This window comes from Leptonychotes weddellii, chromosome 11 (assembly GCF_054177405.1).
Source record: "Leptonychotes weddellii isolate Sample4059 chromosome 11, ASM5417740v2, whole genome shotgun sequence".
NCBI classification, from domain to species: Eukaryota; Metazoa; Chordata; class Mammalia; order Carnivora; family Phocidae; genus Leptonychotes; species Leptonychotes weddellii.
In genome coordinates, this window is record NC_138379.1 from 24580409 (window position 1) to 24603491 (window position 23083).

The 23083-nt window shown below is 37.5% G+C and overlaps 1 protein-coding gene across 3 annotated transcripts in view; it reads right to left on the minus strand.

Moving 5' to 3' along the window:
- The window catches only part of ELP4 (elongator acetyltransferase complex subunit 4), a 233249-nt gene that overhangs the window by 70949 nt on the left and 139217 nt on the right, over positions 1-23083 (minus strand). The window contains exon 10 of one of the 3 annotated variants that reach the window (XM_081798399.1): positions 17621-17683. The exons of the other annotated variants lie outside the window; for them this stretch is intronic. Coding sequence (XP_081654525.1) covers positions 17621-17683 — 63 coding nt within the window. The remainder of the gene's footprint in view (positions 1-17620; positions 17684-23083) is intronic. 3 annotated transcript variants of the gene reach the window in all.

Consider the following 23083-nt stretch of genomic DNA (forward strand, 5'->3'; position numbering starts at 1 on the left):
GTCTGCTTCTCCCTCTGACCCTCTTCCCTCTCGTGCTGTCTCTCATTCTCTCTCTCAAATAAATAAATAAAATCTTTAAAAAAAAAAGAAACAATTTTCCAATAGAAGCCTCCTTAATCTGATATCTTAAGGAAAACATGACTTTCTCCTCTATTATACTTCAGAAACTGAAAAGAAAGCTCTGATACACAGAAAACTTTCACTTCTGCAGGAGGAATACAAAAACTAGGCACAGGTGGTACTGTCATCCTATCGGAAAGGGAAACAAAAAGCTTATGGGTAGATAACTCTTCCAAGGTCACGTAGGAGGTCAGTGGCTGTTCCTCAACAAGAAACCAGTTTAAGACTTACTTCATTCAACACGTTACATCTTTTGAGGAAATGGGAGTCTTTGTCTCTCCCTTCCTTCCCTACAGGGCACTAGCCACATGTGAGAAACTCTGCTAGGCTTTAGAGATTCAGCGATGAACAAGACATCTGTGGTCTCTATATTTATGGAAGTGAGCATGTAGAAGGGGATGATAGAAGTAATTGCAATGCGGCATGGTGATTGCTATGATAGGGACAGTACAGGATGCTGTGAGAGCACAAATGAGTGATATCCAATCCAGACTTGGTATGGATGGATCAGAGAAGGCCCAGACGAGGCAGTGACATTTAAACCATAGCTTGAAGGATAAATACAACTTAAGCTGGTGGAGATGAAAGTGGTAGGGGGTGGAGGAACGGTTAAATGGAGAATTCCAGTCCGAGGCAACACCGGGTATGAATATACCTTTGAGGAATTGAAAGAATTTAAGTATAGCACAGGAAAATTCTTATTTTGCTGACCCAGTCCTGCTCCTGCTCTTTGGCAAAGCCAGAGTGGAGAATCAGCACCCATCATTCTACTATTCCAAAAAGAGCAATGGAGCAAGAAGTAAATAAAGAGTCAATGTTTTGGGATAGGTAGGACACTTTACTGTGTCCTTGAAAATGGAAATCTATGGCTTTTTTTTTTTTTAATGCAAAGATAAGCTCAATTTGGCAACTATTCTTTTAAGAGTTTTCAAAAATCATTATAATGGTAGTAGGGCAACAGAAAGTAAGGAAAAGATTCCATCACTGTAAGTACTGTAATTTTTTTAGATTTTATTTATTTTTACTTTTAACTTTTTTTAGTAGGTTCCACGTGGGGCTTGAACTCATGACCCTTGGATCAAGACCTGAGCTGAGATCAAGAGTCAGACGCTTAACCAACCGAGCCACCCATTCGTACCAATTTTTTTTAGATTTTCGATCATAGCACTGTATTGACCACAGGAACTTAGGCTGGTTACATTAAATCTTTAACTTTTAGGTGCGTCATTGTTAGAATGAGGGGGTTGAAAAAGATGGCCTGTACTCTTCTTTCCTGCTCTAGTATTTGGCTTAGTATTAGTAATAGAACCATCAGGATCATAGTATCAAAACTCTGCTCTTTGAGAGTCCTATGTTCCTTCAAGTTATCATAGGAATACCTTTCTATTCAAGCACAGCAGCTCCAGTAACATTTCTTTACAATCTGATAAGATTTCATAGGAAGAAAGGGTTCCATAGCCTAAAAATCTGAAAACCACTTTTTCCGTCATTGTTTCATTTTGCATCAACCTCCAAAATTTAAATCCTTACTTAATTACATAAAACATGGGGGCAATTCTCCTGTTGGTCTGAATACAAGGCTAAATCTATGAGTTCTTGAATGATGTTTCAATACTCTGAGATAAGATATTTATTATTCAGTAAGAGGCTGATTAAGGGATATCATAAATTCTATCACAATAACCAGCTTTGTATCATCTCAGGAAATCTAATTAGGAAAAATAGTATTATAAATATATTCCTAGTTCAAAATTGTCGTTATAAACATGGTGCTTACTGTCCTAAATTTAGAAATAACAATGAAACTTGTCCTTTGCTTAAACAATTGTAAATATATATATTGTTTTATTTGGTAAGGTTAAAAGAACATCGGCAGTTAGCAAAGTAGTCCTAAATTTACTACAGACTATATTTTTAAGCTTGAAGATAAAATTGAGGCCTTATAAATGAGAAAATGATGTACTAAAAGCAAGACACTAAATCAATTTTAAACACCAAACACAATTTATGCCTGACTTTAAAACTCATCCACAAAACATTAATCTACACAAAGGCCAGAAGCTGAATGAAGCATAATTTGTGAAACTGATACCTTTCATCACAACCTCTAACTGAAAAGGTCATTAGATATATTATATCTAAGTGAACAGCTTATCCCTGCTTCATTACTGATAATTAAGACAAGTAATATTTTCTTGACAGTAATGTGTCCGTTAACAGATACAGTCTAGTTTGCATAAAATAAGCATTAATTACCATAGTACTACCACAGATTAAAAAAAATTAAGTACCTGTATAACATGTCTTCATTATTTTTCCTTTAATTTCCTTAAAGAATTAACAGGCTCAGAAAACATACTGTACATATTAAGAAATTCATCTTTAGTCATGTTTTAAATTCATAAGGTACGTAACAGAAAAGATGTTCTGAAAAAGTGATCAATGAAAATGAAGGCACTGTGACAGTATCATTTAAATTATCTGTACTAACTTGCTGTGTTGAACTACTGGAAATGTAGCTGCTCTTTAATGTTAAGATTTCTTCCTTTTTTAAAGTAGGCTCCACACTCAGCAGGGAGCCCAAGGCCGGGCTTGAACTCATGACCCTGAGATCAAGACCTGAGCTGAGATCAAGAATCAGATGCTTAACCAACTGAGCCACCCAGATGCCCCTAATGTTAAGACTTCTTAAGTCAATGTAGGAAATCTGGGGAGGTATGAAATGGTATTCTGGTATTTGAAAGTATTAAAATCATTTCCAAAGTATCTGCCTCAAAACCAAGATTTGAGAAAAGAGCCACAGAATTACATTAAAAAGGTTTTAAATAAGAAAGCACATGAGAGGGGCGCCTGGGTGGCTCAGTTGGTTGAGCGACTGCCTTCGGCTCAGGTCATGATCCTGGAGTCCCTGGATCGAGTCCCGCATCGGGCTCCCTGCTGGGCGAGGAGCCTGCTTCTCCCTCTAACCCTCTCCCCTCTCATGTACTCTCTCTCTCTCTCTCATTCTCGCTCTCTCAAATAAATAAATAAATCTTTAAAAAAAAAAAAAGAAAGCACATGAGAAAACCTGCTGAGTAAATAAGACATTAATTATTACTAGTAATGACTAATATTTACTAAGTGTACCATGCACTTCACAGCATTTGCTTGGTTTACCCTCATGGTCATTTCATGATGCTAATACTGTTATTGTCCCAATTTTACAGTCAAGGAAAAAGGTGAAGTAACTCGCCTACAATAACATAACTAGTAAGTGGTAGGACAGGTCTGTCTGATGGACTCCAGAGTCTGCACTCTTTACTATACTACACATTCTTGCCAATAGATTTAGTTGTTTCAAGTGTTCTCTTTAGGACAGCCAGCCAGATAACTCTATCTTTTTTTTTTTTAGATTTTATTTATTTATTTGACAGAGAGGTAGAGAGCACAAGTAGGCAGAGCGGCAGGCAGAGGGAGAGGGAGAAGGAGACTCCCCGCAGAGCAGGGAGCCCGATGTGGGGCTCGATCCCAGGACCCTGAGATCATGACCTGAGCCGAAAGCAGATGCTTAACTGACTGAGCCACCAGGCGCCCCAGCATTTCTATCTTTTCTTTTCTTTTTTTTTTTTTTAAAGATTTTATTTATTTATTTGAGAGAGAGAGAGAGTGAGAGTGAGAGAGCACAAGCAGAGGGAGGGGCAGAGGGAGAGGGGCTGAGCAGGGAGCCTGATGCAGGGCTCAATCCCAGGACCCTGGGATCATGATCTGAGCTGAAGACAGCCGCTTAACCGACTGAGCCACCCAGGCACCCCTCTTTTTTTTTTTTTTTAAAAAGATTTATTTTAGAGAAAGAGAGTGGGCACACGCACATGCATCGGGGGGGGGGGCAGAGGGAGAGGGAGAGAGTCCCAAGGGACTCTGCACTGAGTGGGGAGCCCAACTTGGGGCTCGATCCCATGACCCACAGATTATGACCTGAGCGAAAATGAGGAGTTAGACACTTAACCGACTGAGCCACCCAGGCACCCCAAGATAACATTTCTTAAGCATCTATTGGTGCAAAGAACTAGAAGTCAATGGGATATTTGTTTAGAAACCCATGAAGAAACATGGGGACATGATGACACTTGCAAAGAAGTGAGAGGGGTGCCTGGGTGGCACAGTCCATTAAGTGACTGACTCTGGTTTTGGCTCCAGTCACGATCTCAGGGTTTTGAGACTGAGCCCTGTGTTGGGCTCCACACTCAGTGTGGAGTCCACTTGGGACTCTTTCTCCCTCTGCCCCCACCCCCTGGTGCATTCTTTCTCTCTCTCAAATAAATAAATCTTAAAAAAAAAAAAAGTTAGAATGGGGGCAGAAGTAGTAATTTATACTCTGAAATTTTTAACCAGGTGTCCTTCCGAGTTGGAGTTTGCCAGGGCAGGCAATGAGTGTATGGTTCATCTTTGCAAAAAACTGAGCAATAAGCCAGGCAAAGTACTTAACCTCTCTGCATCTCAGTACCTTAAACAGTAGAATGATAATAAGAGACCTAACTTCAAAGTTGTGAGGATTAAATGAGTTAACACAAGGCAAGTGTTTAGAATATTGTCTTGCTGATACTCTGGATTGTTACATCTTAATACATATTTAGCTCTCATCAATGAAAGGGGATTCTTTAAGTTCCTTATCACCCAGATCCTGAAAGATGAAATGGACTGTTCATCTTTTGAGAACTCATGCTAAGCCACTAGTGCAAGTGGGTCATACCCCTCAGGTGTGCTGGGGTGGAAAAAAATGATGACAACTATTTAGCGGGACATTACATATTCACACCTGTAAGAGCAGTTAGCTGGGGGCACAGTGGGGTGTGTATGGAGGGTGAGTAGTATGACAAACCTCCATCAAATTAATGCAGTGTGGTCAGAGGAGGTAGTATGCTTTAGTAGTGCTCAGCAAAGATTTTAAACAGAAGTGTATTTGAATTCTGGCCCTGCTACTCACAGCCATGTAACTTTGGGTAAGTTATTTAAGCTTTCTGGCCTCTCCTTTATATTTACGTGACAATAAACGAAAGACAGCAACTGGCACAGTGGCTGACACATGATAAAGATTAAAAGGTGAGGAACAGTGAGGTCAGGTAACTTTCCCAAGGTTACATAACTATATTACATAACTGGTTAGTGAGAGAGTCTTCTGTTCCGTGCCATGGGGAAAGCAAGATAAATATATAAATACAGGTGATGAATATATACTTAAATGTATAGGTTAGACAGAGACATAAATATGGCTAAAAGGATGGATGGGATCGTGGAGAGTTTCTGGAGTGACTAGCATAAGCAGGATAAGCATGAAAGGGTTTCAATCCAAGAACATGATTTAGCTGAGCAAAATAGCAACAGTATTCTCATAGTTGTGTGTCAGTTTGAAAAAGATGCCTTAAAGATAACTTTATTTTGGAATTTGATTCTCTAAAGTCTCTGATGATATAAGTGCCTTATACATGTAAACACTATTATCTTTATTATTATCTTAGGTGGAAAATAACTGTTGTTCATATGGTTTTCCTATTTTCAAAGTTATTACTAGATAAGAATTTTATTATTTTTGGCCAAAGGCAAGAATTCCAGGGTTGTTTTCTTTAAAGAAATAAAAAAGATCAAAATAGAATGAGGATAGGAAGCTACTAGAATTATGCTTTCTCATTAACTCAGACTCTGTAATCTATTTAGGGGAAGAGGATTTAAGCTAAATTGGGATAACTGTCTCATATATGAAGTTCTCTTTTACTTTTCTGCAGTTATAGCAGCTCATATTTTAGAGCGAATAAACCATTGCAATGTTAAAGATGCAAAATGTGTATTTTTCTTTTTAGGAAAAAAAAAAGTAACTGGTCAATGAGCAGGCATCATTTGAGTGTCTACCATGTGCGCCATATCTCACTTGAAGGGAGAAGACACAGATGGATTAGACTGGTGAGGTCTCTCTTAATTTGCCACATCTGAAAAGGGAGCAAAACAGCTATGCCCCTGTCAGCAATTTAGTCTCTAAATCTTGACTTTGTTATCCAGTAGCCATTTGATCTATGTCAGGCTTCAGGTCTCTCACATGTAAAAACTGGCTGATCTATTTTGCAAGAATTGTTCTGAGGATTAAATGAGATAGTGTTTGTGAAAGCACATGGTATTTTCTTTTCCTTCTTTTATGAGGGGAAAAATATTTTGGGGGCCATTTCACAGGAACCATCAATATTCCCCCTGTATATAAAGGACTATAATACTAATAAATACTTCTGGTTTCCTTGAGAAGAGCAATGCTTCTTTGTGAGAAAAACCACCACCAAAACGCAACTCTTCAGCCCTTGTGCCAACCAAGCCTTTGAAATATATTAACTTAACTTATTCAATCTTCTCAACTATGCCGTGCACAAGTGCTGTTTAACAGATGAGGAGACTGAGGCCGAGAGAAGTCATTTGCCAAGCTCACCCAGGTTCCAACCTCTAAGTGGAGGAAGCAACTCTCAAATGCAGGCCATTGGACTGCAAACCCTCACTGTGGGTCAGTCACTATGGCACACTACTTTATAGAGGATATAGAATACAAGATGTGACATTAGTGGGTGTAGACTGCCTACCATGAGCAAGGAGCTAGGCAGGGCCTTTCAAGTGTGTTATTCTCCCATCCTTCCATCCTCCATTCTTTTTTTTTTTTTTTTTAAAGATTTTATTTATTTATTTAAGAGAGACAATGAGATAGAGCATGAGAGGGGGGAGGGTCAGAGGGAGAAGCAGACTCCCTGCTGAGCAGGGAGCCCGATGCGGGACTCGATCCCGGGACTCCAGGATCATGACCTGAGCTGAAGGCAGTCGCTTAACCAACTGAGCCACCCAGGTGCCCCCATTCTTTTTTTTTTTTTTTTAAAGATTTTATTTATTTGACAGAGAGAGGCAGAGAGAGAGGGAACATAAGCAGGGGGAGTGGGAGAGGGAGAAGCAGACTCCCCGCCGAGCAGGAAGTCCGATGCGGGACTCGATCCCAGGACCCTGGGATCATGACCTGAGCCGAAGGCAGACGCTTAACGACTGAGCCACCCAGGTGCCCCTCCATCCTCCATTCTGACAAATGCTTCAACCCAAAGAGCCGTTAGGAAGGAGAAATAAGATGTACTATCTGAGTGAGTAAGCTGCTAGTTTCAAGTGAATAAGAACGTATTGGAGCTAAAAACATTCTCAGAGGACAAGAAGACACCAATTAGTAATGCTTGTATTAGTGTTCTAAAGAAAGAATCTATGCTTAAAAGCTTCTCAAAGGGGGCGCCTGGGTGGCTCAGTTGGTTGAGCGACTGCCTTTGGCTCAGGTCATGATCCTGGAGTCCTGGGATCGAGTCCCGCATCGGGCTCCCTGCTCGGCGGGGGGTCTGCTTCTCCCTCTGACCCTCCCCCTCTCATGTGCTCTCTGTCTCTCTCATTCTCTCTGTCTCAAATAAATAAATAAAATCTTTAAAAAAAAAAAAAAGCTTCTCAAAGTACTGAAGTGAACCCTGAGCTAGGTGTTCATAGGCCATAGGAATTTGGTTCAGCATTTCACTCAGGGACAACATTAACAAAAATGCCATAAATTAGAGAAACCAAACATATTATTCTATCATATCTAATTTACTGCCTCCCAGTAATAATAAAAGCTGCAAATAAGAAGTCTCTTCCAATTTTTTCCCTCCATCCCTCACAAATTTGATCTCTTTTTTGTAGACTCAAATTAATCTAACATGAATGTAGAAGTTAGGGATTTGCATTATTTCTCTATCTCTAAGCACTTTTGCACATACTGTTTACTCTTTGCAAGTAAGTGAATATGCATGTTCATAAAATAGCAGTAACACTGAATTTCATTTTTTAGTAAATATTACTAATTTTTCATCTACAGCACGAATGAAACATGACAAAATGACTATATTCTATTATGAAATTCCCTTTACTTTTAATATATCTGGTAAGACTTACGGGGGTGAGGGGGGCGGTGTCTGTCAAAAAAAAGACCATGAGACTGGAAGGAAAGAATGTCTGAAAGAGTGGGTTTGTCTTTAGATTTCAGTTCAAATGCAACTACTTGGGTTATGACTTTCAAAGGTCAATTATTTTTGGCTAAATAAGTAGAAAATTGGTCCTGGTAAGCAGGCATGTATCTCCAGGCATGTATCTCCTGGGGGAGGTTTGAGGTGGGGGTAGGGAGAAACCATTGCATTGCACTCCGGCAATGATACAATAATTTCACATTCATATATATAAACAGTATTAGCATAATACCATTCTTTGTAGGAAGAGATGTTAACATTTAGAGGGTTGTAATTATTTTAGGAATAATGAATTTCTATAAGGCATCTGTTTTTTCCAAAGTATTTTGGAAAAGCCTGATTTGCGTGAAAACATAAATAACCTCTTGCTCCAGACTGAGAGCATCAGCAAGCTTTAACAGATGGCCTCATTTAAAAATCATTTGTAAGATATCTCACATTTATCCAACATGCTGTCAACTTCTTCCTTTTATTCAATCATGATTTTACATATTTCTGTCATAAATATTTCTTAATCCTGTGTATTCATGGAAATCACACAATTTAGTATTTATACTTAATTTGGTTTGGATCAACCCTGATTCTTTAAAACTTATGCCACTAACCAAAGTATTATAGAATGATTAATTATAGAAAAATATAAAGTTTAACATTAACTCATGAAAATGCAAACAAAAGCAACATTTTAATCAAGGAACAAGTGGGAAAAACAAAAGAACTGAAAAACTCTTCATTCTGCACCTTTCCCTGGCTCTTATTTTTTCTATCTTTCATATTCAAGAACCTGGAACAGAGTGGATACCTGCTGTCTCAATTTCTTCACCTCTCATTCACTTTAAAAAAAACTGTAAAATCCATTTAGTCTTTAACCAACTGCATGTAATCAAGATTTTGTACCCCATATCCCTGGAACTTCTTGGCCAGTGGTCACCCACAATTCTTATACTGCCAAATAGAATGGACATCTCTACCCATGACTCAATTGTTGACTTTCTATTCATTACTCAAGGCATATAGCGTTGTCCCTTATTCTCTCCTCAAAATTCCCTCCTCCCTCAATTTCCATGAGACCACTCTTCAGGATTCTTTTCCATTCCCCTCTTCTAAATAAACATGCTTTTCTAATCCTTCTTACTCTAAAGACTTCAAATACTAGTGATACATCAGTGAATCCTAAATCTATAGCTCTGGCCCATATATCTCCCCTGAACAAATTCACACATCCAAACGTTCATAGGTTACTTCCACCTGCATGTCCCAAACTGCACCTTTTCCTACGGTCCTTGTTTTAGTGAAAGACATCTGTCCCATCAAGTCACTCAAATCAGAAATTTGGGAACCATCTTAAACTCTTCCTCCCTCACCAAGTGACTAAGTTCAGTTGATCTTATCTCATTTCTGCCAGCTTCTTTTCTCAGTTTGGGTCATGATGGTGGTGATAATGACCTGGATTCATACAACATTTCCTATTTGTACTCTGCCTCCAGTCTTGCCATCCACCCCAATTTATTTTTTCAGACTGTTGATAGAATGATATTTCCAAAACATAAGTCTGATTGGTATTCCCTGCATTAAATATTTAAATGGATCTTCATTACCCATGGGAGAGAATCTAAAATCATCCTTTCTGGAAATAACATTATGATCTGGCTCTCCCTTAGAAGGAGGGAGACTTCCTTTCCTTATTCATGTTTAAACTGAAGTCTTAATGAGATAGATGTTTGCATCTAATTATAGGAAATATGTATGCATTTAAGTTAGTTAAGATTAGAAGACATTCCATACCAAAAAACCACAGGAATGTGAAAGATCAAAAATATGGAACAGGTAGAATCCAGAATAAAAATCAGCAAATAGGATAAATAATAACAGACCAGACTTACTGTACTGAGAAGAGAAAGTGGGTAACAGTCTGAACTGAATTAGGGTAACATAACCAGATAAATTATGGACTACTGAAATATAAAATCTCTATATATTTTCACAAGTGGGCTTGGCCTTCTCTTTGATAAGTGGAGTCCAGAGGAAGGATTAGAAAAGAAACTGTATTATAAGAGACCATAGAGAGGTTGTATAGTGACTCCTTGAAAAGACAATTCCAATAAGTAATTTTCATGCCATAAATGTATTAGTGTGCTATAGTCATTTAAAAATATATAAAGAATAGTATATTTTAAAAATAAACTATATTAATGAAATTTATTAAAGTCCCTGCATTTCATGTTTCTAACTTATTAAAGTTTGAATCCAAATCTACTAAATTTCAACTTGTTAAAAATTTGCAATTCATCTCACTGTTCTTGAATAGTTCATAGTGCACTGAAACCCATTTCAACTATGTAATCAAAAATATGTAGTAGAGGGGCGCCTGGGTGGCTCAGTCGTTAAGCGTCTGCCTTTGGCTCAGGTCGTGATCCCAGGGTCCTGGGATCGAGCCCCGCATCGGGCTTTCTGCTCAGCAGGAAGCCTGCTTCTCCCTCTCCCACTCCCCCTGCTTGTGTTCCCTCTCTCACTGTGTCTCTCTCTGTCAAATAAATAAAGCTAAATAAAATCTTTAAAAAAAAATATGTAGTAGAAAAAATGGACAGGGTGAGTAAATTATTCAATAATTTCAAGATGTCTTTTTTAAATAAACTTCCTTTGTATTATAACCTTTTCTTTTTGCGTTAACTACTTTAAAAAACTTTTCAGTATTATGTCCTAAAGTACCAATTTATGTGTGTGTGTGTGTGTGTGTATAAATCTCACTTTACAATTTTTTAGTAAGAGCAAATCAAGACTAATAAAAGAACTTCCTTACACCCCCTTCTAGACACTACCTATGAAGATAGTGTCCTTTGTTTGTTTTTAAAACTTTGTTTTGTCTTTCACATTGAGATTGCAATACATCTGGAAATGAATTTTGTTCATGGTGTGAAAGAGGAGTCAAGATTCATTTTTTAAAAATTAACTGAGTATTATTTATTGAAAAACCTATCTTTTCTCATATGCACTACAATGTTACTTTTGTCATAAAACAAGTGACCACATATGTGTTGGTTGTTTCTGAAGTCTTTTCTATCCCATTTGCTTATTGATTTATACTTGCGCCAATACCTAAGTCTTGATATCTGGAAGTGTAAAGTATTCTAGCTTTGTTATGTGTAAAGATTGCATTCTTGGGCCTTTGCATTTTCTTAAAAATTTTCACAAAAAATTCTGTTCAAATTTTGATAAGAATTGCATTTAATATAGACATGAATTCTGAAGAAAGTGACACATCAATTTATATTTGTAGTAGATTTAGTCAGGCATTCAAAGTTGTGTAGAATGTGGCAATTCTTCATTGGGTGGGAATGCCTAGAGCACTGCTGAATGTCTGATAACCCAGCCTCATTCATTAAATACTACTGACTATCCCTATAATAACCAAAACCATGTTGATATCAAAGGGTTAAAAAAATTCACCCACTGAGGTCTCATTCCTAACATTATATTCTATGATTCGTATTGTTCATTCATTTAATAAACATTTACTACCTACTAAGTGCAAGTCACGGTGCTTATAAAACGTTGAACTGAGTTAAAGTCCTTAAACAGAGGTCTTTTCTACTTTAATCAATTTGAAACTTATATCTAGGCAATTGAATTTACCCCATAATACAGACTGGACAAATCCCTTAAATATTAAATTTGAACTCTTTAAGATAGAAATAATGTTTTAATTCATTTCGGTACCTCCAGTGCCTCCCAAACAGCAGATTCTCAATTAGATGTTTGGCAAACAATTTTAATATACTTTAAGATACTTTAATTTTAATTCATTTAAAACTTTAATCTTAAAATGTCCTTGGCCTTGGAACTTGCAAAAATGATGATGGGTTTAAATGTTCACACAGGTAAACCTCGATGGTATTTAATGAAATTTAGGAGAATCTTGTTGCTTATTTTATTCCATCCTGGAGTAAAATTCATATTACTCATTTTGCCACTTTGCAACTTTAACACTATAGTATTTTAACATGACTTTTAAACTGTATTTTTATCAACTTGAAACCTCATATATTTTGACCTGCTACAGAAAAATAATAAATGAAAGATCTCCATAAGCTGTATGCAAACAAAAAAACCCCTCCAAGCTTTGCATTTTTATCAAGCACCATAAAAGCCTGTCTTTGCACAAGACACCATAAAAGCCAAAATCGGAATGCTTACTTACCAGATACGGCTGAGAAAGAAACTACACATTTGTGTGTAAAACAAACTGTTCTAAAAATGAATTACATGGCTAATGTTATGTTAAATTAAATAGAGCATAAAGATACAAAGAAATATACTGGTGAGTTTGGGCTTTGGTGGGAAAAGAGGGAAAATAAAGAAATACAAATATTTATGTAAATATAAATACTTGCTTAGTGCCAAATATACTCATTCAGTGAAATATTTTGGCACTATGGATGAAACAAAGGCATAGAACATATAATTCCTGACCTCAAGGAACTTATTGTCTAATAGACAAGTGTCAAAATAAGCACAGTGTGAATAGAAGGGAATGACTATATTTGATAATCCAAATGACTTTCACAATACAACTCAAATATGTTCTTTCTGTAGCTTTCCCTGAACATGGTTTAACAACTACCAGACTTAACTGCATTATTTTTTTTAAAGATTTTATTTATTTATTTGACAGAGAGAGAGAGTGAGAGAGCACAAGAAGAGGGAGAGGCAGAGGGAGAGGGAGAAGCAGGCTCCCCGTTGAGCAGGGAGCGGGGCTCAATCCCAGGACCCTGGGATCATGACCTGAGCCGAAAGCAGACGCTTAACCGACTGAGCTACCCAGGCGCCCCAAATTACTGCATTATTAGCCTTTGCACAGCATTTCATACCTCACTCTATTTTGTACCAATCAATCTTTTTTATAGGTATTTGTTTACATGTCAGTTTTCTCTATTAGACTATGAGCTCTTCATGGGCAGGGGTTGTGTTTTATATATCCTCTTTATAGCCTGGCACATGGTAGGAACTCATAAATATTTAATCAAATTGAGCTAATATAGTATTGTACAAAATGTATAAAAATGAGAGAACTGAAAAATAGTACCCAGGTGCTAACTTTACAAACTAGTAATGAACAGGAAACAGAGAGACAGAGAGAGAGAGAGAGAGAGAGAGGTGTCAGTTCTGAAAATGTATGTAGGATCTCAGCAGAAACAAGGAAGGAGAATATCCTGGAAGTAGAATTGGTGTGGTCAAAGTAGAGTTACCAGACTTTCTGCGTCTGCATCTTTCTAACTCCAGTAGCTAGAGGGGAAGACAATTTTGTAAACAAGCACTTAAGATTCTTATTAATGGGCCACGAATTTTATACTCTTAAGAGTAATCTATGATTCTTCCTTTCCTTTCATCTTTCCTAACCTGGCAAGTACAGTACTGTCAGCTCTTCATTTACCATATTTTTTGGCTATGCAGTTTGTTGGAATTGTTGCATAGTTGGATAAGACATGCTGAAGCCTCGACTGCTGGGTCACAGAGCCTACCAGACCTGTAGGACTTTACTTGGTGACACTAGGCTACCCAAAGGCTTATGCTAGACTGGTGAAACAAGTAAGATTGGGTTTCTTAAACATTGTCTGCTAGAATTGGTCCTAGAATTGAGTAGGATGGAGAATGCAAGAGGGAGTCAGTGAGAGCAGAAGCTCCTGGAGATCAGGGACAGTGGGTTAGAGGTTAGGAACACAGGCATGTGGAGTTATACTACCCAGATTAGAAACCTGGTTCCATTATTTGTTAGTTGTGTGACATTAAGGAAGTTATTTAAACTCCCTGCACTTCACATTTGAAAGACAGGGATAATAATACAGCCTTATAAGACTGTTGTTAAGAATTCAGTGAGTTAGTATGTGTAATTTGTGTAGCGCCTAGCACACTGTAAGTACTCATGAAATCTTGGCTATTGTTGGGGTTAATATTTTCTAAATTATCATTAGCATTTTTGGGGAATAAGAGGAGAAAGAACACTTAGAGAGATTAAAATAAATTCAGAGAGGCTATAGAGAACTGGTAGAGTTTAGTGGAAACCAAAGAGAAGAGATAATTAAAAAGATATGCGGGGAAAAAAGGTATATGATGTAAACAAGGATAAGAACACAAAATTCCATACAGAAATAAAATACTTTAGTGTAATAACCTCTCTATTAACTTTGTCTGCATATTTAAAAAAATAAAATAAAATAAAATAAAATAAAATAAAATAAAATAAAATAAAAAAAATAACCCTGGGCACCACATAATTCAACGAGAATGCTCTGAGCTAATGTTTCCTGGGAGATCCTTACGGTGTCACTCAGTAAAGATTATAGTGCTATGTAAATGTGAGATTTGTTTTCAGCTCCCAATTCAAGCTGGAAATGACTTTTCCCACAAAAAGGGAATTTAAAATTTTCCCTCACCCCTCCTTCCTTGGGACCACAACATTAAGAGAAAATACAGCTTTGAGTCAAAGAACACTGATCCCACAGGGAGAGTGTGGCCAGCAGGGAGACCAATGATGGAGAGCGCGGCTGGAGGACAAGGCAGAAAGCTACAGTGAGTGCGGCTGTCCCTGGGGTTGGCAAGCAAAGCTGGATTAGTTTATTCAGCCCTGAAGAGAGACACAGACCTCCTCTCATGCAAGAACAATGTGACAGCCCGGAAGAGACTTCAGGCTGCACCAAAACTAGTCCCTTAGCCACACTGGCAATCCCTGGTTTACTCCTATTGTCTTGGCCTGATGATGAATACTTCTTTAATTTAATTAAGACAATAAATTATGTGGTCACTTTAGACGGGTGGCATTAGTTCCTAAGGAGGAAAGGGAAACATTTTAGTCATGTGACTTTAAAAATAAATTGTTTATTGTTTTCATTATAGTGAGTTCAATCACTCTTAATTTTTTTTTTTAAAGTAAGCTCTAGGCTTGAACTTAAGACCCTGAGATCAGGAGTTGCATGCCCTATTGACTGAGCCAGCCAGGTGCCCCCACTCTTAAATCTTTTAGAAATTCCTAAATTCAAGATTTTTTTTTTTTTTTTTTTAATATATAGATACCTAGACTGAGTGGACCTTATAGAATCAACATTCTGGTGCCACAGTGAATGACATTAGCAGAACAATGCTCTGTTAATGATTGCTGACCCACCCTACAGAATTGTCTTAACAGGATTAATTTATATCTGAGTGTGATCATAACCTAATAGCACAATTTAAAAATTCATCTGTTGGGCGCCTGGGTGGCTCAGCCAGTTAAGCATCTGCTTGCGGCTCAGGTCATGATCCCAGGGTCCTGGGATTGAGCCCTGCATCAGGCTCCCTGCTCAGCGGGGAGTCTGCTTCTCCCTCTCCCTTTGCCCCTCCCCCTGCTTGTGTGCTCTCTCAAATAAGTAAATAAAATGTTTAAAAAAATAAATAAAAATTCATCTGTTATAAACTATGAAGTATATTTAAAATAATTTTGTTTAGAAAGTTAAAATGTGATGATGGGTCAGCATCCATGGCATCATTCCTCTGTTCAGAAACATTTTATAGCTTCCCCACTGCCTATGAGCTTAATTATAATGCCTCAGCTTGGGATCAAAGGCTCTGTGGGTATAGTCCAAGTTAACTGTTTTTATCTCAAACTTCCACTATATCTTTTTACCTCAAAGAAACACGTGATTTGTTCTTGTTATTCTTTTTACCTCAACATTTCCTGATTTTGTTTGGAGAGGGGCAATATGAATAGCTAAAAACACTCCCCCTTCCTAGACTGCCTGTAGCCTGGGTGGCAATTTGCAAAAGTTCTGGCCAATGAGTTGTAACAGAATTCTACAGAGGAGTATCTGGAAAGTTTTCCTTTTCTCCTTCCCTCAATCCCTTCTTCCTGCTGGATTGCAGACTGGTACCTGGAACTGCAACCACCATCTTGTGATCATGAGGCAACAAGTATGAGGGAAAGTCTCAAAAGTTACAGAAACGTGACCTTGACATTCTAGAACCACTGAATTGATATCAGCAGCTGTTTACCTTCAGATTTCTTGTTCTATTTGAAATATAAAGCTTTATTTATCAAAGGTTCTATCAATCAAGTTTCCTTTTGTATACACCTGAATTATGTCCTAACTGATATATCTTCTCTCCAGGTTTCTAGATTGATCACGTTACCTTCCCTTTCAATTTTCTCATTTGCTTTCAAACAGACGTAGTATCTCTGTCTTCTGTGAGCCCCATAGCATTCTGTGCTTGTCTTTACGCTTAGAATATTTTGTCTTGAATTGATTTTTGCATATTTGCTTAATCTCTTCTACTACTGTGTTCACTTTTCTGGTGCAAGAATAGTGTTTTACTTATTTGCTTTATACACAGCAGGCTTCTAAATATTTTTCTGAACTGATTTAGACTAATTATATTACACTACAGTATGCATGTTTACAAACAATTCTATATGATATGAATGATGTAAAGCTTGTGCTGCCCCACAGATATCTCTCACAGTGTAGAACCAAGCATCATTATATGTGACTGCTAGCTGAATTAAAAATGCTTCTTTCTGCTGTTTCCTTCTGGAACATGTATGTAAGTCTGAAGTCTTATTTCTAGCCCTGTCTCCAATTGTCCTAGGGTACAAAGCCAAATTGAAAACAGAATAAAACACCCAAAACTAAATATGCGAGTTTGAATTTTTATTGAAATACAAGTCACTAAGCTGGTTAATTCCAAGTGTTAGTATTGAGCCAGGATGCACTGACATCTACAGGTTCCATCCCGAAAACTTAACCACAGGTTAATAAAGGTATGCTCATGCTGTGCATTTTTTGATACATCAGTTAATTAATACCTCACAAATATTCAATTTGCGAAGGTTTGAGCTCCTCAGGATAAACTAATTATATTTTAATTGCGTACTTACAATCCCTAACAAAGAGGGATTCATTCAGTCCAACATTAACACTTTGCATTTAATGAAATAAGTCTACCATAGAGTTTTTTCCTGAACAATTTTGTTACTAAACTCTGTAAAGGTTTTTATAAGACAGTTTACTATGCAGTGTATGGAAGAGTACTTTAGGAGAGCCTTCATTTAAAACTCAAGGGCAGTGGATTTAAATATTTTTTAGTTGTCCAACCCTTACTTCATATAAAATATATGAAAAAGAGTTGAACCTGGGGTGAGTATACTCAATTTAAGTCTGTCCCTTGCCTTTTGCTTCCCTCTCACTCACAATCCAAATCTGCAATTCCAGAGGCACCTCTTAGTACCACAAGGGCCATAGCATTTTGAAAACCAATGCTATAGGGAATACACATTTTAAAAACCTAAGAGGCAAATATAAAATACTTTCATAAATACCATTTTGGCAAAAAAGGATTCTTGGCAGTTTCAAAACTTAATATACCTAACTCAGCGCCTTCTGAAGAATAGGGAACCAATAAATGCTAAATTTTGTTAATGATGTTGTAAGAATAAAAAGTACCTTGGAGACTTCTTGTTTCTGGTCTTGAATAAAAGGAGCTTGGAAGTCATCAGTCTTACCCCCCTAACAAGAAAAAAAGCTGAATAAATGGAACCTATTGGAGCAGTGAGGTCACAGGGCAAGCCGTTGCCCAGAAAACTGTAGAAATGATAGGTAGATACAGAAAATCACAACTTATTAGAGCAGAAGACTGAGAATAAAAATCTCCACAGGAACCAGTACTAGAGGAAAACAAACAAACAAACAAACTAAACTGTAAATGACAAATTGCTAGAAGCTCAGTGTGGACAAGTTCTAATATTACAAAAATCCAAGGGGTGCCAAATCTTAGGTATAGAAAGCCTCAATATCATCAAGATTTCAGTTCTTTGAACTTGAAGTAAAGATTCAATGCAATCCCAATAAAAATCTCAGCAAGTTATTTATGGATATTGACCAAATGATAAAAAGTTTATATGGTAAGGCAAAAGATCTAGAATAGTCAACACAATATTGAAGAAGAACAAAGTTGGAGGAATGACACTACTTATTATGGGCTGAACTGTATTCCCCCCAAATTCATATGTTGAAGATCTAACCCCCATCTAAACTCCTAATACCTCAAAATGTAACCACATTTGGAGACAGAGTTTTTAAAGAGGTAACTAAGTTAAAATGAGCTTTTAGGGTGAGCCCTAATCCATTATGACTGGCACCCTTATAAAAAGAAGAAATTTAGGGCACCTGGGTGGCTCAGTTAGTTAAGCGACTGCCTTCGGCTCAGGTCATGATCCTGGAGTCCCAGGATCAAGTCCCGTATCAGGCTCCCCGATCAGCGGGGAGTCTGCTTCTCCCTCTGACCTTCCCCCCTTCTCATTTTCTCTCTCTCTCTCATTCTCTCTCTCTCAAATAAATAAAAATCTTAAAAAAAAAACACTTAAAAAAAAAAAGAAGAAATTTGGACACAGACATACACAGAAGGAAGACCATGTAATGACACAGGGAGAAGAATGGCAAACTATAAGCTGAGGAGAAAGGCCTCAGAAGAAACCATCTCTGCCGACACCTTGATCTTGGATTTCTGGCCTCCAGAACTGTGCGAAAATAAAATTTCTGTTGTTTAAGCCACCCAGTCTCTGGTATTTGTTAGGCAGCTCTAGCAAACTACCTTAATTCAAGACTTACTCTATAGGTACACTAATCAAGACAGTGTGGTACTGATGAAAGAAAAGACCAGTAGATAAATAGAACGGTATACAAAGCCTAGAAATAGACCCACACAAATGTAGTCAACTGATCTTTGACAGAAGGGCAAAGGCAATTCAATGGAGAAAGGATAGTCTTTTCAACAAATGGTACTTAAACAAATGGACATCCACAAGCAAAAGAATGAATCTAGACACAGACCTTACACCTTTCACAAAAAGTAACTCAAAGTGAACAAAAGACCTAAAATGCAAAGCTATAAAACGCTGGAAGATAATATAGGAGAAAATTTAGGTCATCTTGGGTTTGACAATGACTTATTATATATAACATCAAAAGCATGATCCTGAAAGAAAAAAATGGTAACTTGGATTTCATTAAAATTAAATACTTCTGTTCTGTGAAAGATACTGTTAAGAGAATGCAGACAAGCTGCAGACTGGGAGAAAATCTTTGTAAAACACCTATCTGATGAAGGACTGGTATCAAAAATTTAGAAAACACTCCTAAAATTCAACAACAAGAAAACTTACACTCTAATTAAAAGCAAAAGATCTAAACAGTCACCTCACCAAAGAAGACGTACGATGGCAAATAAACATATAAAAAGATGCTCAACATTATATGTTATCAGGGCACTACAAATTAAAATGAGATACTACTACACACCTACTAGAATGGCTCAAATCCAAAACACTGACAAACAAATGCTGGTGAGGATGTTGAGCAACAGAAACCTTCATTCATTGCTGGTGGAAATGCAAAATGGTATGGCCACTTTGGAAGGCAGTTGGGCAATTTCTTACAAAACTAAACACTTTTTTCCCATAAAACCCAGCGTTTGTACTCCTTGGAATTTACACAAATTGAGCTGAAAACTTCTATCCACACAAAAACCTGCACACAAATTTTTATAGCGGCTTTATTCAAAACTGCTAAAACTTGGAAGCAATCAAAATATCCTTCAATAGGTCTGAATGGATAAACAAACAGTGGTGCAGCCATACGATGGAATATTATTTAGTGACAAAAAGAAACAAGCTATCAAGTCACAAAAAGACATGGAGGAAACTTAAATGTATATTGCTAAGTGAAAGAAGCCAATCCCAAAGGTTATGTACTATGATTTCTACTATCTGACATTCTGGAAAAGGCAAAACTATGGAGACAGTAAAAAGATCAGTGGTTGCCAGAGATTTGGGGGAAAGAGGAGATGAATAGGTGGAGGACAGGGTATTTTTAGAATAGTTTGACTACTCTGTATACCATTTGATGGCACATGTCATTATATATTTGTCACACTCATAGAATGTCCACCACAAAGAGTGAATCTTAACGTAAACTATGGACTTCAATTAATATTGTGTCAATACTGGCTCATCAGTTGTAACAAACGTACACACACTAAAGCAAGATGTTAATAATAGGGGAAACTGAAGCTGGAGTGCAGGGTGGCATGGGTGTTACTCTGTACTCTCCTCTCAAATTTTCAGTAAACCTAAACTTTCTCCAAAAAAGAGTCCATTAATTTTTTAAAAAGTGTCTTGCATTGGTTTTGAGTATTCCATTTCATTCTTGTTTATTTCTTAAAAAATAAATAGCAATAAACTAAAGATCTATTTTTGCAGATTATAATGGAAGTAGACATTTTTAGGAAAACTAGTCCACTGTAAGAAAAAGGGAGTATATTCTAAATTTTAATGTGCTACTTAATATAAAGCAGAGATCTTAAAACTGCAAAATGCATGCCCTTTACAAAGACTTTGTAATGGGTATGGGGGTATGGATAGTTTTAAAGGAATTCAATTTTGAGATCTTCAATTTTCATAGTTATTCTCTCCTAAAGTTGACCTACTTGAAAGTGTACCTATAGTCTGCAGGTTCTCCTTTTCCATTTGATTGAACTTGGCAGACAGAAGTCATAGCTTTCACTCTCCCTGAATCTTGGTGGGGGGCATTGCTCCCAAGGAAGAGTCCCATGACTGCAGAACAACACCAAACTAATGGGGGCTTGCACCTTGTTTCATAATTAGCAGGGAACAAACACATGGCAATGAAAGCGAGAAGACTATCCTAGAAACATGTTTTTTGGAATTAAAAAATGAAGTCAGTCTTTCTTCTCATTGATTTGACAATGATTGCCAATTATGCTATATTATGAACTTTTTCTATAAATTAAGCTAAATCCTTATTTCATGGTTTTGATAAAAATATATTTAAAGCCTACATCTCATAGATCAGAAATGATATCCTTTGTCACTATTTACACTTACAATGAAAAATATATGTCAACTTAAAAATGTGTGATAAGGTACATGGTTTTAAAAAATTATTTTAGAGAATACTCAAACAAAAAAAATGAACAATATGATCCCTACCATGCCACTTAATATTACCTCACTTTTTATACCTCTACTTCTGTTTCCTTTGTTCTTGAGCAAATTCATGTTACTCAATGCCCCACTTACATAATTTCAGTCTCCTGCATTCTCTCCAAGTCTTCTTCAAGAAAATACCAGATACTATGAATACCCTCTCCCTTCAATCTGAAAGCAATATTTCTCACTTGAAATTATAAAGCCATAAAGCCAGTATTTATCTCTAAATATATAGTTACTTAAAAAGAAGGGATGGAAAAAACAAAGGGATGGCATTAAGCAAGTCAGTAGCCAGTTAATTTCACAGTTGATAACAGCAGAATTCTTTTAGTCACTCTTGTTTAGTAAATATAAATAAAAAAATTGATGTTGCATAAAACTAAAGGTGGCTATAATTCAAAAGTTATAAAGAGAGTCGGCCTTTGGAGTCTGTTATGGGTTGAAATGCAGCTTAGCCATTCACTCGAAATGTGACTCTGGGCAAGTGACTTAACCTTTCCAAGCCCTGTCATCTGACTTTAGGACTAGTTGTGGGGATTAAATGGCAGAATACAGGTAATGTGCTTGGGGTATTGTCTGCCACTATTCAGTACTCAGTAAATGACAGCAATAAGTGATCTCATTATTGTTATTACTACTAATACTAGCTCCCAAATTCATTCATGCTTGTACATAACTTAAATAGGGAAGGGGAGGAAAATGAGATAGTCTGAGGTAAACTGAGACAAACATCAATTTAAAAGTGTTTTTTGAGCACTTTACCATGTGACTGTTCTAAACAGAACAGAGAAAAATCCTTATTCTTGTGAAGCCCTCATGTCCTAGAGAAGAAGATGGAAAATGAACATAATAAATGGGGAAATGATATAACATGTTAGAAGGTGGTAAGTGCTATGGAAAATCGAGAGCAGATCAAGAGTAACTAGAACAGCAGAATGGGGGTAAACTGCTACTTTGAAATGGATGGTCGGGAAAAGCTTCATTAAGAAGGTGATATTTCAACAAATATTTGATGGAGAGGAAGTTAGCTATGAAAAGATCTGAGAGAGGAACATTTCAAGCAAAGGGAACAGGCAGCAAAAGCCCTAAGGCATGGCATGGTCAAGGTGCAGCAAGGAGGAATAGCAAGGAATACCAAGTGTGGCTGAATCAGAGCAAATGTGGGGAGAGGAATAAAGCCTAAAATCAGAGAACTAGGTGGCCAGGTGTCATGCGGTCTTGGTGGCCACCAAGGACTTCTGAGTGAGATGGAGATTAGATGGAGAGTTTTGAGCAGAGAAATGACATGTGTGGTTTTTTTTTTTAATTTTATTTATTTATTTATTTGACAGAGAGAGACACACAGAGAGAGTGAACACAAGCAGGGGGAGTGGGAGAGGGAGAAACAGGCCTCCTGTGGAACAAGGAGACGATATGGGACTCGATCCCAGGACCCTGGGTTCATGACCTGAGCTGAAGGCAGACGCTTAACGACTGAGCCACCCAGGTGCCCCAGACATGATGTGTCTTTTTTTTTTTTTAAGATTTTATTTATTTATTTGACAGAGAAAGACACAGAGAGAGAGGGAACACAAGCAGGGGGAGTAGGAGAGGGAGAAGCAGGCTTCCCGCTGAGCAGGGAGCCCAATGCAGGGCTCGATCCCAGGACCCTGGGATCATGACCTGAGCTGAAGGCAGACGCTTAACGACTGAGTCACCCAGGCGCCCCCCAGACATGATGTGTCTTATGTTTTAAACGAATCATCCTTCTGGCTGTTGCAGGAGAACAAATTGAAGGAGATCAGGGTTAGAAGCAGGCATGTAGGTAGGAGGCTACTACAATAATCCAGGCAACACATGATGATGGCTTGCACTGAATGGTAGCATTGGTGGTAGAGAAAACTCATTTCATTATGAATAT